General features: G+C 46.5%; 1 protein-coding gene across 1 annotated transcript in view; it reads left to right on the top strand.

Moving 5' to 3' along the window:
- Positions 1-1,429: 1,429 nt before the first annotated feature.
- Positions 1,430-15,973, top strand: part of LOC106560676 (protein unc-119 homolog A) — a 56,509-nt gene continuing 41,965 nt past the window's right edge. Inside the window, exon 1 of the mRNA XM_014123782.3 lies at positions 1,430-2,030. Within this exon, the coding sequence (XP_013979257.1) occupies positions 1,748-2,030 (283 nt within the window). The 5' untranslated portion in view covers positions 1,430-1,747. The remainder of the gene's footprint in view (positions 2,031-15,973) is intronic.

Consider the following 15,973-nt stretch of genomic DNA (forward strand, 5'->3'; position numbering starts at 1 on the left):
TTGGATGAACCGATTCTTCAGTGCTGCAAACATTTTTTGGTGGGTGAAAAAGCTAAACATAATCCACAAAGAAAAGACTGCTAATAATTCTCCACAATCATAGAGTCCGCCCTTTTCTTTTGCGGTGTTCTCTTTCCGTTATTGCACCTTTTATGAAAATGTATTCTAGTAAACAAACTCAGCAATGTATTTTTTACAAATGGACTTCAGGAAAAATGTGAAAATGCTCCTTTTCAGCCTTGATGACAAACCAAACCATAACAAACCCATCCTGAAATGTCCACTGTGACTGGTTCTGCAGTAGAGGCCTGTAGGATGCAGCATTTCCTTATGGATGAACTTGTAGAACTGCTGTGACATTTTGGAACAGCTGTGACATTCCAGAATCTGTTTGACTTTCCAGAATGTCTGGGATATTCACTGGAAATCTCATGGACTAGACTGTATGCCATTGGCCATATTGGCAATGGCATACAATGCCATTGGCATATTGGCAGTCCGTTTTACCATATGGCACATTTTAATAACCTAAAGTTGCCATCTCCACATGCACCTACCTTCTCACCGATCTGAAAGAACAGGCCAGCCAGGTGAATGCAAACCTTTTGCAAACCTTTGGCATTTGCTTTATTGCAGAGGCAAGGAGAGAAGGCCACTTTTTTAAATACGCAACCTATGACCATATAGGAAATAACCCCAAATGATGTATAGACTGCCGTCTAGTCCAGTGACACTACATGGTCTGGTCAGTACAGGGTAGGGTACTGATAGGCTGTGGTAAATATTAGTCTCGGAAAGTCAAACCCACTCTCCACAGAGTCGGCAGAAAGTGGATGTTTCTGGTTCTCAAGGGTACAGTATTTTCAACCTAACTTCCATTTCCCCTGAAAAATGGAAGTGGGGACTCAGTTTAGGCATCTTTTTATGCCTGCTACCTGCTACCTAGGCAAGCTGGAATATTGGTACATTGTGTGTGGTAACCAGTATGTCTAGAGAGACAAATTAAATACTGCTAAGGCATTCAGTGTTGTGGTTCTGACCTATTACTCAATTGTACTTCCTAATGCACCTGCTGCAAATGATGAAACAATATGGAGAAATTTAGGCTATATAGGTTTATAGGCCTACCCCACATGATTAATATATCTGTTTGGTCCTCTGACAAACCAATAGGCCTAATTGACTTCTCTTGATGGAAATCAGCAGCCAGTATCATTTCAGCTGACATGGCAAAACATTTTTGGAGTGACATCCAAACGGACCATACATAATTGAGAGATAGGGGTAGCGCCCAATAGGGATCAAATAAAATATTATATCAGATGTCTAAAACCTTGCATTGTTTTTAAATGTAACATGTTAGTGGAGAAGATGCAGTTTGGGCATTTGGATCTCAACCAGTGCCACTTCCCTTTTTCCAATTACGACGAAAAGGCACAATGCTCACTTTGCCTTGCAATCTTTACGAGGCAGCTGCAAGCCCGCAGACGACTCCACCAGAGACTGTTTCAGTCAGGATACAGTGCGCTGTTGGTGGATTTGTTCGATGTTAGGAAGAGAGAGAGCAACTCTATAGCAGTATCATCTCCTGCAGACAGCAGACTTCAACTCAGAAAGAAGAAGGGCTTTGAATTAAGCACCAAGCAACTACAGACAGCAGCTGTAGCCTTTGGAGAGGGAGGGAGGGAGGACGACCGTTTTGTATCTTGCAGGCACGGGCTAGGAGAAGGGGGAGGAGAGACAGAGAATGAGCTATTCTTGCAGCAGCAGACGCAACAGCCGGGACCGTCAAGCGCTAAGAAGTCCACAGGTAATAATCCTGGCAGTTGCTGATACCGGAGTAAACAGCAGTAACAACATCAACAGCCAGGCTAGCCTGAACGCGAACCAAAGCCCAACAGCAGCAATGAAAGTAAAAAAAGGCTGCAACTCAACGGGTGTGGGGGTCCCAGCGACCACGGAAGAGGAACTGCTCGGGAACACGGCGATCACTCCCGAGGACGTATTGGGCTTGCAGAAGATCACCGAGAGTAAGTTCGATAGTCCATATACCACACTAGGCTTACCGATTGACTGGCTGCTTTGGGTAGCCTAATAATAAGACACGCATAAAACCCCATTCATTTAGTGAATGAAGTGTGAAGGGGCCTAAGCAAAGTGTTGCAGAGAGGGTGTTTCTTTTATTAAACAGTTTCCTTCTCTTCCACAATGTTCATGCATTCATTGCAACAATGTAACCACATTCCATCTTCTCTGGTTAATAATACATTGTCAGCTGAATTTTACGGAAAACTGCCCAGCTAGCACAATGGATCTGGGCCGATTCCAGCTGAGAGTCGGGGCACTCAGCTGAGAGTCAGACTCGGCCGATGTCATGTGGCCCGAGTCTGGGCCGCCTTCGGCAGTATTACTTATGGCTAGGATGCGGGGATTGAGCTCGGGCTGATTCAGGTGTGAGTTATCTGGCCCAAATGTATTACTTGAGGCTCAGGCCGATTGAGCTACTCTCTGGCAGATGATTATACGGGCTGCTTTATGTAATTAGCATTTCATTATTTATTTGGCCATATTTTCTCTTTGTTTCTGTGATCCAAAAATACAATTAACATTTAAATGAAATTCTTTAAGAGTCCTGTGTAGTATTTCAGTATTTTGATACTTTGTGCAAGGCAATTGATAAGCATTAAAAACTGTGTGGATGGAGCCTCCCGAGTGGTGCAGCGGTCTAAGACACTGCATCGCAGTGCAAACTGCGTTGCTACCGGGAGACCAATGAGGCCACCCACAATTGGCCCAGCGTCGTCTAAGTTAGTGGAAAGTTTGGCTGGCCGGGATGTCCTTGTCCCATCACGCTGTAGTGACTCCTGTGGAAAAGGTCAAGGTTTCTGAATACTTTTCCAATGCACTGTGGAGAGAGAGAGAGAGAATGGTTTAGCAGCTATATCTATCCATCTCTGATGCCCTAACCCCACTAACCTCCGTGTGCAGGAAGTTAAGTAACAGGTGGCCAGTAGGGCACTTAACTATTTTAAGTAATACCTTCTTACACAACAGGTGACGTCCCAAATGGCACCCTGTTCCTTATATATGTAGGGAATAGGGTGCCATTTGATGCCCATCCAAACACCCTCCCTCCCCTCACACTTAGCCTATAAAATGCTGGTTGTTGTTTTACTTAATCAAATCAAATGTATTTATAAAGCCCTTCTTACATCAGCTGATGTCTCAAAGTGCTGTACAGAAACCCAGCCTAAAACCCCAAACAGAAAGCAATGCAGGTGTAGAAGCACGGTGGCTAGGAAAACTCCCTAGAAAGGCCAGAACCTAGTGAGAAACCTAGAGAGGAACCAGGCTATGAGGGGTTGGCCAGTCCTCTTCTGGCTGTGCCGGGTGGAGATTATAACAGAACATGGCCAAGATGTTCAAATGTTCATAAATGACCAGCAGGATCAAATAATAATAATCACAGTAGTTGTCGAGGGTGCAACAGGTCAGCACCTCAGGAGTAAATGTCAGTTGGCTTTTCATAGCTGATCATTCAGAATATTTCTACCGCTCCTGCTGTCTCTAGAGAGTTAAAAACAGCAGGTCTGGGACACGTAGCACGTCCGGTGAACAGGTCAGGGTTCCGTAGCCGCAGGCTGAACAGTTGAAACTGGAGCAGCTTCTGTTATTCTGTGTAGCATGCTGACCTCCAGCCATACACTTATAAATTAGGATTCTTCCTCTGCACTACAGGGATGAGAGTTCCTCATGGAACCTTTTTTAATCCAGAACTTCTTCAGAACAATCTTCTCTATGAAAGAAATGGTTCTTTGTTAGATGAAAATGTTCTACCTGGAAGGATCCTTCTAGATGGACAAGTCGAGAACCCTTTCTTATACAGTGCTACTGCCATAGAAACAGAACAAGAGTAGTGTTGAACAATGTCCAGCTGGGAATACCCTAATGAGCCCAACTCCGAGGCCGGGACAAGCTCCAACTCGGAGTGTCGGGACGAGAGGGGAGTCATGCTTGGATGGCTGCAGCATCTTGGAAAATCTCTCCATGGTTACAGCAGCCTATCTCTCTGTGGCCTAACAGGAACACACACACAGAGACAGTCCTCTCTGTGTCAGGAGGGAGAGTCTGTCTCTCTGTCTGTCCATTCGTCCGCCTGGCTGTCTGTCTGCCTGCCTCGTTGGCTTGCTAGCTGGCTCATTCGCTGTCTGCCTGTCTGTTGGCCTTGTTTCCTCTGTCCCCTGAAGAACAAAGGGATCACACTCTTTCAGAGGCTGACACCATTTCTTCCAGTCAGAGAGAAAGAGGGAGACAGAGAGAGAGGAGAAGGACGCCTTATAGTCAGTGTTTGTGTGTGAGTTTATTGAGTTCTAACAGAGCACACAATGGACAAGACAGGAGTCTGACAGTCAGTGACTTTCATTTAGTTCTGTGACGACCCTCCCACTCTGTCTGCCGAATTCTTTCTCTTTGCTCTTGTGTTCCTTAATAGGATGTCAGTGGGCGGAGCTGGGAGGGTCTTCAACGAAATGGGACACACCCGGGATAAATACACCTTTTCCCCATTCATTGAGGAGACTCTCTCCATGCAGACACACTGTTGGATTTTGGTTGTGGGATTTTTGTGGCCTTTTTGGCTGTTTGCTTTGGCACCTTTCAACACATCTCATTATCACATCTACAGTGGGGACAACAAGTATTTGATACACTGCCGATTTTGCAGGTTTTCCTACTTACCAAGCATGTAGAGGTCTGTAATTATTATCATAGGTACACTTCAACTGTGATAGACGGAATCTAAAACAAAAATCCAGAAAATCACATTGTATGATTTTTAAGTAAATCATTTGCATTTTATTGCATGACATAAGTATTTGATACATCAGAAAAGCAGAACTTCATATTTGGTACAGAAACCTTGGTTTACAATTAAAGAGATCATACGTTTCCTGTTGTTCTTGACCAGGTTTGCACACACTGCAGCAGGGATTTTGGCCCACTCCTCCATACAGACCTTCTCCAGATCCTTCAGGTTTCGGGGCTGTCGCTGGGCAATACGGACTTTCAGCTCTCTCCAAAGATTTTCTATTGGGTTCAGGGCTGGAGACTGGCTAGGCCACTCCAGGACCTTGAGATGCTTCTTACGGAGCCACTCCTTAGTTGCCCTGGCTGTGTGTTTGGGGTCGTTGTCATGTTGGAAGACCCAGACACGACCCATCTTCAATGCTCTTACTGAGGGAAGGAGGTTGTTGGCCAAGATCTCGCGATACATGGCCCCATCCATCCTCCCCTCAATACGGTGCAGTCGTCCTGTCCCCTTTGCAGAAAAGCATCCCCAAAGAATGATGTTTCCACCTCCATGCTTCACGGTTGGGACGATGTTCTTGGGGTTGTACTCATCCTTCTCCTTCCTCCAAACACGGCAAGTGGAGTTTAGACCAAAAAGCTCTATTTTTGTCTCATCAGACCACATGACCTTCTCCCATTCCTCCTCTGGTTCATCCAGATGGTCATTGGCAAACTTCAGATGGGCCTGGACATGCGCTGGCTTGAGCAGGGGGACCTTGCGTGCGCTGCAGGATTTTAATCCATGACGGCGTAGTGTGTTACTAATGGTTTTCTTTGAGACTGTGGTCCCAGCTTTCTTCAGGTTATTGACCAGGTCCTGCCGTGTAGTTCTAGGCTGATCCCTCACCTTCCTCATGATCATTGATGCCCCACGAGGTGAGATCTTGCATGGAGCCCCAGACCGAGGGTGATTGACCGTCATCTTGAACTTCTTCCATTTTCGAATAATTGTGCCAACAGTTGTTGCCTTCTCAACAAGCTGCTTGCCTATTGTCCTGTAGCCCATCCCAGCCTTGTGCAGGTCTACAATTTTATCCCTGATGTCCTTACACAGCTCTCTGGTCTTGGCCATTGTGGAGAGGTTGGAGTCTGTTTGATTGAGTGTGTGGACAGGTGTCTTTAATACATGTAACGAGTTCAAACAGGTGCAGTTAATACAGGTTATGAGTGGAGAACAGGAGGGCTTCTTAAAGAAAAACTAACAGGTCTGTGAGAGCCGGAATTCTTACTGGTTCGTAGGTGATCAAATACTTATGTCATGCAATAAAATGCAAATTAATTACTTAAAGATCATACAATTGCTTTTGATGTGATTTTCTGGATTTTTGTTTTAGATTCCGTCTCTCACAGTTGAAGTGTACCTATGATAAAAAATTACAGACCTCTACATACTTTGTAAGTAGGAAAACCTGCAAAATCGGCAGTGTATCAAATACTTGTTCTCCCCACTGTATGTACGCAACCACTCACTTACGCTACTGATTACTGACTACACACCCCATTGTTAATTGTATTTAGGTTACTTCAGTTAATAAATATATTTTGTTATTCCTTATCTCCACATTGTCTCCCTTTTTGTTACGGACTTCGAGCTGGTTTGTGACAGTTCACTGTTCTTGTCCTTTAAAGACATGCTCCGGGACTTTAGCAAATTGGGCTAAACTACATTAGGATTTTTTTAACATCCCGCTTTAGGCTGGATGTGTCAATGTGTAGTTCATACATGTGTAATCTATGAGCAGAATTACTGTTTTACCTTAATAAGCCATGAAATCCCTAGTTTGAAAGTGACTGTTGATTGGTAACTGTGTGGCACCATTTTCCTATTCAGGGAATCTACACACATTTTAGTGACATACTGCAAGCTTGACCCATGTGGGCCAGCCCGCTAGCGATTTGAGTTCCAGCCCCTTGCTATTATTTTCAACATGTCAACCAAATAAGGTTTACAAGCTATACATAGTGCATTTATGAACGGGGATTTACAAACTGATGTATTTTATAACATCACTGTTTGCTAGTCGAGCTAGGCTAACTAGTTAGCTATAGCCAGAGCCATATATATATATATATATATAGAGAGAGCTATATTTAGAAACACGAAATACATGGCTCTCTGGCCATAGCTAGCTAACTTATCATAATAAGGCTCTGGATTATTTGAAAAATAAATAGAAAGGAAAATACTCCACATAGTAGCTATGTAGCTAATGCAAATATTCTACTGATAAAGCTACAGGATTAGTAGCACCCATTCATAACTTCACTAATTAATTTTTATTACTTGCAATTTACATATAAAATGTAAAAACCATAAGTCTATTAGTAGCTTGCTTCCCATATTGATAATCAATTTATACAATGTGTTGCTCATCATCAGACTAGCCGAGGGAAAGAACATGATCTACGGATAAAAGGAGGACGAGGACGGGCTGTGCAAGGTGCTCCCCTGGGCCAGGCTTGAGTTGCATAGGGGCGACGTTCAGCAGAGAGGGACTGGAATAGATGGTCCAAGTCGAGGAGAGACAGAATGCGGGAGCAGATGATGAAACAGTAGGATAAGAATTTGCAATTGCGCTCAGCATAGCAAAATGTCAACAGATAATGTCCTAGGCCTTATTAATTATACCGTTCATAACTTGTAAACATAACTCTCTTTCCCACTGTAATGCATTGATATTTAATAGCATGAATAAACAATATGCAATATCATTCCAGTAGCCTATGAAATGTTTTCTAGCACAATAGTAATAATAATAGTTACACCTGTATAACTGTGCTATTTATGACCCTTTCGAAAGGGTCTCTATGAATCATAACGAGTCTTATAATGCTACTCCTGAAAACATGTAACTAACATACAGTGGGGGAAAAAAGTATTTGATCCCCTGCTTATTTTGTACGTTTGCCCACTTACAAAGAAATGATCAGTCTATAATTTTAATGGTAGGTTTATTTGAACAGTGAGAGACAGAATAACAACAAAAAAATCCATGTCAAAAATGTTATAAATTGATTTGCATTTTAATGAGGGAAATAAGTATTTGACCCCTCTGCAAAACATGACTTAGTACTTGGTGGCAAAACCCTTGTTGGCAATCACAGAGGTCAGACGTTTCTTGTAGTTGGCCACCAGGTTTGCACACATCTCAGGAGAGATTTTGTCCCACTCCTCTTTGCAGATCTTCTCCAAGTCATTAAGGTTTCGAGGCTGACGTTTGGCAACTCAAACCTTCAGCTCTCTCCACAGATTTTCTATGGGATTAAGGTCTGGAGACTGGCTAGGCCACTCCAGGACCTTAATGTGCTTCTTCTTGAGCCACTCCTTTGTTGCCTTGGCCGTGAGTGTTGGGTCATTGTCATGCTGGAATACCCATCCACGACCCATTTTCAATGCCCTGGCTGAGGGAAGGATGTTCTCACCCAAGATTTGACGGTACATGGCCCCGTCCATCGTCCCTTTGATGCGGTGAAGTTGTCCTGTCCCCTTAGCAGAAAAACACCCCCAAAGCATAATGTTTCCACCTCCATGTTTGACGGTGGAGATGGTGTTCTTGGTGTCATAGGCAGCATTCCTCCTCCTCCAAACACGGCGAGTTGAGTTGATGCCAAAGAGCTCCATTTTGGTCTCATCTGACCACAACACTTTCACCAGTTGTCCTCTGAATCATTCAGATGTTCATTGGCAAACTTCAGATGTATATGTATTCTTGAGCAGGGGGACCTTGCGGGCGCTGCAGGATTTCAGTCCTTCACGGCGTAGTGTGTTGCCAATTGTTTTCTTGGTGACTATGGTCCCAGTTGCCTTGAGATCATTGACGTAATCCTCCTGTGTAGTTCTGGGCTGATTCCTCACCGTTCTCATGATCATTGCAACCCCACAAGGTGAGATCTTACATGGAGCCCCAGGCCGAGGGATATTGACAGTTCTTTTGTGTTTCTTCCATTTGCGAATAATCGCACCAAATGTTGTCACCTTCTCACCAAGATGCTTGGCGATGGTCTTGTAGCCCATTCCAGCCTTGTGTAGGTCTACAATCTTGTCCCTGACATCCTTGGAGAGCTCTTTGGTCTTGGCCATGGGGGAGAGTTTGGAATCTGATTGATTGATTGCTTCTGTGGACAGGTGTCTTTTTTACAGGTAACAAGCTGCGGTTAGAAGCACTCCCTTTAAGAGTGTGCTCCTAATCTCAGCTTGTTACCTGTATAAAAGACACCTGGGAGCCAGAAATCTTTCTGATTGAGAGGTGGTCAATACTTACTTCCCTCATTAAAATGCAAATCAATTTATAACATTTTTTACATGCGTTTTTCTGGATATTTATGTTGTTATTCTGTCTCTCACTGTTCAAATAAACCTAACATTAAAATTATAGACTGATCCTTTCTTTATCAGTGGGCAAACGTACAAAATCTGCAGGGGATCAAATACTTTTTTCCCCCCACTGTAAGTGGACTATGTCTTATGAAGTAGGCCACATTCATACAAAACCATAATACAGAACTATATGCTTGACAGTATATTGTCATGTGAGAAACCACAAGGTTGCTTTATCGAATCCCTGAGCCGACAAGGTAAAGAGCTGTCATTCTGCCCAAGAGCAAGGCAATTAAACCCCACACCAGCTGCTCCTGGGAGCCGATGATGTTGATTAAGGCAGTTCCCTGCACCTCTCTGATTATGAGGGGATGGGTTAGATGCGGAAGACACATTTCGATTGAATGCATTCAGTTGTGCAATGACTAGGTATAGTGCATTTGGAAAGTATTCAGACCCCTTGCAAATCAATTTACAATATTTTTGACATGCGTTTTTCTGGATTTGTTTGTTGTTATTCTGTCTCTCACTGTTCAAATAAACCTACCATTAAAATTATAGACTGATCATTTCTTTGTCATTGTGCAAACGTACAAAATCAGCAGGGGATCAAATACTTTTTTCCCTCACTGTATATATAGGGCGCACATGTATCAACTTTCACAGTGAATGCTTTTGTTCAAATGTTTTGTGTGCGTATTAATTGAATATTACCAAATGCATAAGTAAAAAATATTGCACCTATTTAATGTAACCCTTGCCGTTAATAGATTGTAAAGCAGCATAGAACTGACCTAAACGTTTGGAAAATATAAGTTCACTTTTGCATCCATAGTATTAAAACACATCTGAAGTGCAAGTGCACTGTTTAGCTGGGGAGGACGGCTGGGGAGGACGTCTACTGCTGATCACTAAAATATCCTAATGACTATCACACTTCCTCAAGCCAAAGATTATGGTGACACTATACCAAAGATGGTTTGGTATGGTTTAGAAACCAAGCTTGAGTTATCAGTATAACCCTGATAACCAATCACAGATGGTGTTGGGATCCAGAATGTCCTCCACCTGAACCCAACACCGCTCCTCTGGGCCATACCCCTCCCAGTCCACCAGATAGTGGAGCCAACCCCCAAGATGTCGGGAGTCCAGTAGAGATCTGGCGGCATAGGCCGGACCCCCCCTCGATGTCCAGGGGGGACAGCATCAGGGGACCAGGAACCACCGGCCTGAGAAGGTAGACATGAAAAGGTGAGATACAATAGTCACTGGGAATCTGTAGCCTATACGTCACCTCGTTCACCCTCCGGATAAACTTCAATGACCCCACAAACCGGGGGCTCAGCTTCTTGCTGGCCAGGCGGAGTGGGAGGTTCCTGGTAGAGAGCCAGACAATCCCCAGGGTGGTACATGGGGGGGCAGTGTGGTGGCATTCTTCCTGCTCCTTCTGACAGTTGATGGCACGCTGGAGTCTCACGTGAGCATCGCGCCACAGTTCTTCTGCGCACCCGAACCACTCATCAACCGCAGGAGCTTTGGTCTGGCCCGGGGTCCACGGAGCCAGGGCCGGCTGAAAACCCAGAACACACTGGAAGGGGGTCAACCCAGTGGAGGAGTGACGCGGCAAGTTCTGGGCGTGTTCTGCCCATGGAAGGAATCGAGCCCACTCTCCCTGCCAGTCCTGAAAGTGACTCCTCAGGAACCTCCCCAGCTCCTGGTTCATCCTCTCCACCTGCCCGTTGGACTATACCTCGAGGCCTATACCTGGAAGTGAAGCTGACCGTGACCCCGAGCTTCTCCATAAAGGCTCTCCATACCCGTGATGTGAACTGGGGGCCACGGTCGTAGACAATGTCCTCCAGAAGGCCATAATGCCAGAAGACCTGCTGGAATAGTGCCTCAGCGACCTGGAGAGCTCTAGGGAGACCAGAAAGAGGGATTAAACAGGATTTTGAAAGTCTATCCACAACCACCAAAATGGTGGTGAACCAGTCAGAGAGGAGATCAGTAACAAAGTCAATGGATAGATGGGACCAGGGATGCTGCGGCACGGGAAGGAGTTTCCCTGCTGGAGAGTTCTGGGGGGATTTGTTTTGGGCACATACGGAACAGGAGTTGACGTAGCGAGTGACGTCATGTGCCAAGGTGGGCTACCAGTACTTCTCAGAGATGGATTGGTAGTGCGAGAAATACCTAGATGTCCAGCGATGACAGCTGTGTGTGCCCAGGTCAGCAGCTGATCCCTTATCCTCGTGGGAACGGAGATGCGTTCGGGAGGACAGTTAGTGGGTGCGGGCTCCCTCTCCAAAGCCTGGCGAATGCCCACCTTGCTTGGCACAGATTTAGCCTCCTCGCTGTTCAGGTTCCGATGGTCGGTGAGGATGACGAATGGTTCCTTGGCACCCTCCAGCCAGTGTCTCCACTCCTCTACTACTCCACTACTCACCGCCAGGAGCTCTCGATCACCGATGTCGTAATTCCTCTCTGCAGGGGACAGTTTTTTAGAGTAATATGCACACAGACTCAATTTCTGTGGATTACCCTGTCATTGAGACAGAGCTGCCCCCATGCCCCCCTCTGAAATGTCCACCTCCAATGCAAAGGATATCGTGGGATCTGGGTGTTTGAGCAATGGGGCGGAGGTGAAACGTCCATTTTACATTTACATTTTACATTTACGTCATTTAGCAGACGCTCTTATCCAGAGCGACTTACAAATTGGTGCATTCACTTTATGATACCCAGTGGAACAACCACTTTACAATAGTACATCTATATCGTTTTTTTGGGGGGGGGGGGGGTTAGAAGGATTACTATATCCTATCCCAGGTATTCCTTAAAGAGGTGGGGTTTCAGGTGTCTACGGAAGGTGGTGATTGACTCCGCTGTCCTGGCGTCGTGAGGGAGCTTATTCCACCATTGGGGTGCCAGAGTAGCGAACAGTTTTGACTGGGCTGAGCGGGAACTGTGCTTCCGCAGAGGTAGGGGGGCCAGCAGGCCAGAGGTGGATGAACGCAGTGCCCTTGTTTGGGTGTAGGGCCTGATCAGAGCCTGAAGGTACAGAGGTGCCATTCCCCTCACAGCTCCGTAGGCAAGCACCATGGTTTTGTAGCAGATGCGAGCTTCAACTGGAAGCCAGTGGAGTGTGCGGAGGAGCGGGGTGACGTGAGAGAACTTGGGAAGGTTGAACACCAGACAGGCTGCGGCGTTCTGGATGAGTTGTAGGGGTTTAATGGCACAGGCAGGGAGCCCCGCCAACAGGGAGTTGCAGTAATCCAGACGGGAGATGACAAGTGCCTGGATTAGGACTTGCGCCGCTTCCTGTGTAAGGCAGGGTCGTGCGAATGTTGTATAGCATAAACCTACAGGATCGGGTCACCGCCTTGATGTTAGCGGAGAACGACAGGGTGTTGTCCAGGGTCACGCCGAGGCTCTTAGCACTCTGGGAGGAGGACACAATGGAATTGTCCACCGTGATGGCGAGATCATGGAAAGGGCAGTCCTTCCCCGGGAGGAAGCAGCTCCATCTGGCCGAGGTTCAGCTTGAGGTGGTGATCCGTCATCCACACTGATATGTCTGCCAGACATGCAGAGATGCGATTCGCGACCTGGTTATCAGAAGGGGGAAAGGAGAAGATGAATTGTGTGTCGTCTGCGTAGAAATGATAGGAGAGACCATGTGAGGATATGACAGAGCCAAGTGACTTGGTGTATAGCGAAAATAGGAGAAGGCCTAGAACTGAGCCCTGGGGGACACCAGTGGTGAGAGCACGTGGTGCGGAGACGGATTCTCGCCACGCCACCTGGTAGGAGCGACCTGTCAGGTAGGACGCAATCCAAGAGTGAGCCGCGCCGGAGATACCCAACTCGGAGAGGGTGGAGAGGAGGATCTGATGGTTCACAGTATCAAAGGCAGCAGATAGGTCTAGAAGGATGAGAGCAGAGGAGAGAGAGTTAGCTTTAGCAGTGCGGAGAGCCTCCGTGACACAGAGAAGAGCAGTCTCAGTTGAGTGACCAGCCTTGAAACCTGACTGATTTGGATCGAGAAGGTCATTCTGAGAGAGATAGCAGGAGAGCTGGCCAAGGACGGCACGTTCAAGAGTTTTGGAGAGAAAAGAAAGAAGGGATACTGGTCTGTAGTTGTTGACATCGGAGGGATCGAGTGTAGGTTTTTTGAAAAGGGAAGCAAATCTCGCTCTCTTGAAGACGGAAGGGACGTAGCCAGTGGTCAAGGATGAGTTGATGAGCGAGGTGAGGTAAGGGAGAAGGTCTCCGGAAATGGTGTGGAGAAGAGAGGAGGGGATAGGGTCAAGCGGGCAGGTTGATGGGCGGCCGGCCGTCACAAGACGCAAGATTTCAGCTGGAGAGAGAGGGGAGAAAGAGGTCAAAGCATAGGGTAGGGCAATGTGAGCAGGACCAGCGGTGTCGTTTGACTTAACAAACGAGGATCGGATGTCGTCGACCTTCTTTTCAAAATGGTTGACGAAGTCATCCGCAGAGAGGGAGGATGGGGGGAGGGGGATGAGGATTCAGGAGGGAGGAGAAGGTGGCAAAGAGCTTCCTAGGGTTAGTGGCAGATGCTTGGAAGTAAGAGTGGTAGAAAGTGGCTTTAGCAGCAGAAACAGAGGAGGAAAACGTAGAGAGGAGGGAGTGAAAAGATGCCAGGTCCGCAGGGAGGCTAGTTTTCCTCCATTTCCGCTCGGCTGCCCGGAGTCCTGTTCTGTGAGCTCGCAATGAGTCGTCAAGCCACGGAGCAGGAGGGGAGGACCGAGCCGGTCGGGAGGATAGGGGACATAGAGAGTCAAAGGATGCAGAAAGGGAGGAGAGGAGGGTTGAGGAGGCAGAATCAGGAGATTGGTTGGAGAAGGATTGAGCAGAGGGAAGAGATGATAGGATGGAAGAGGAGAGAGTAGCAGGAGAGAGAGAGCGAAGGTTGCGACGGCGCAATACCATCTGAGTAGGGGCAGAGTGAGTAGTGTTGGAGGAGAGCGAGAGGGAAAAGGATAAAAGGTAGTGATCGGAGACTTGGAGGGGAGTTGCAGTGAGATTAGTAGAAGAACAGCATCTAGTGAAGATGAGGTCAAGCGTATTTCCTGCCTTGTGAGTAGAGGGGGACGGTGAGAGGGTGAGGTCAAAAGAGGAGAGGAGTGGAAAGAAGGAGGCAGAGAGAAATGAGTCAAAGGTAGACATAGGGAGGTTAAAGTCACCCAGAACTGTGAGGGGTGAGCCATCCTCAGGAAAGGAACTTATCAAGGCGTCAAGCTCATTGATGAACTCTCCAAGGGAACCTGGAGGGCGATAAATGGTAAGGATGTTAAGCTTGAATGGGCTAGTGATTGTGACAGCATGGAATTCAAATGAGGAGATAGACAGATCGGTCAGGGGAGAAAGAGAGAATGTCCACTTGGGAGAGATGAGGATTCCAGTGCCACCACCCCGCTGACCAGATGCTCTCGGGGTGTGCGAGAACACGTGGTCAGACGAGGAGAGAGCAGTAGGAGTAGCAGTGTTTTCTGTGGTAATCCATGTTTCCGTCAGCGCCAAGAAGTCGAGGGACTGGAGGGTAGCATAGGCTGAGATGAACTCTGCCTTGTTGGCCGCAGACCGGCAGTTTCAGAGGCTGCCGGAGACCTGGAACTCCACGTGGGTCCTGCGCGCTGGGACCACCAGGTTAGAGTGGCAGCGGCCACGCGATGTGAAGCGTTTGTATGGCCTGTGCAGAGAGGAGAGAACAGGGATTAACAGACACATAGTTGATAGGCTACAGGAGAGGCTACGCTAATGCAAAGGAGATTGGCATGAAAATTAACTAAACAACTGGGGAAGCGAGAGAGCAGGGCCTCCCTCACTAACAATTCACTGAAACGCTAAAACGCTAAAATATAACTTTTTTTCTAGCTACCACTAGAAATTAAAATTTATGTGAACTACATTGGTTCAATGTTTCCAGGAATAGGCTCGAACTTAGTTTATTCCGCTAGATAACTTGGTACAGTATTCTTCCGTGAAAACCCACCTAGTGCACCGTGTCCTATGACGCCGTAGCTAACTAGCTAACTAGCATGCTAGCATCCTATAACACACGGTTAGCACCAATATTTGGTAACAACAAGCTACCAATGGATCATTCGTGTCCGTGTCTAGTTCATAACGCAGAAGTAATTAAACGTTGGCTAGCTAACACAAAGTCAGTCCTGCTAGCTACACAGGTGGACTACACATCTCGAATGTTCAGAAAGTTAAGCTTACTTTGCAAAAATCTTATTGACTAAAAATGATACAGCTAGCTGGTAGGGTTAGCTTGCTAGCAGTGGGTGCGTTGTTGACTATGTAAGAAAATGTAGCTGGCTAGCTAACCTCGATAGTTACTCTGTACTACGCCTTTATCTTGATACAAAGACAACTATGTAGCTAGCTAACATTACACTAGTCAAATCGTTCCGTTGTAATGTATATAGTTTCTACAGTACTGCTGATTGGTAAAGTTGGCTAGCTAGCTGTGGTGTTATGGTGTTGACGTCCCTTAGGGAGATGGAAGGCCTTGGCTGAGGAGAGAGGTGAGAGGAGCGGCTACGGAGCGCAAGTTCCTGATAAAACGGCAGGAGAAGTTGGCAAACCCAAAAAACTGTTCTAACCCCTTTATGGTGGTTGGGACTGGCCATGACCTGACCGCATCTACCTTCTTGTTATCCTCACTCTCTGCAGGCTGATTTCGTAGCCTAAGAAGGAAACAGCCTTCTGATGAAATTGGCACCTCTCAGCCTTGACGAACAGGTGGTTAGCAAGGAGGCGTTCCAGGACTGCTCG

This window comes from Salmo salar, chromosome 10 (assembly GCF_965601325.2).
Source record: "Salmo salar chromosome 10, fSalSal1, whole genome shotgun sequence".
Lineage (NCBI taxonomy): Eukaryota > Metazoa > Chordata > Actinopteri > Salmoniformes > Salmonidae > Salmo > Salmo salar.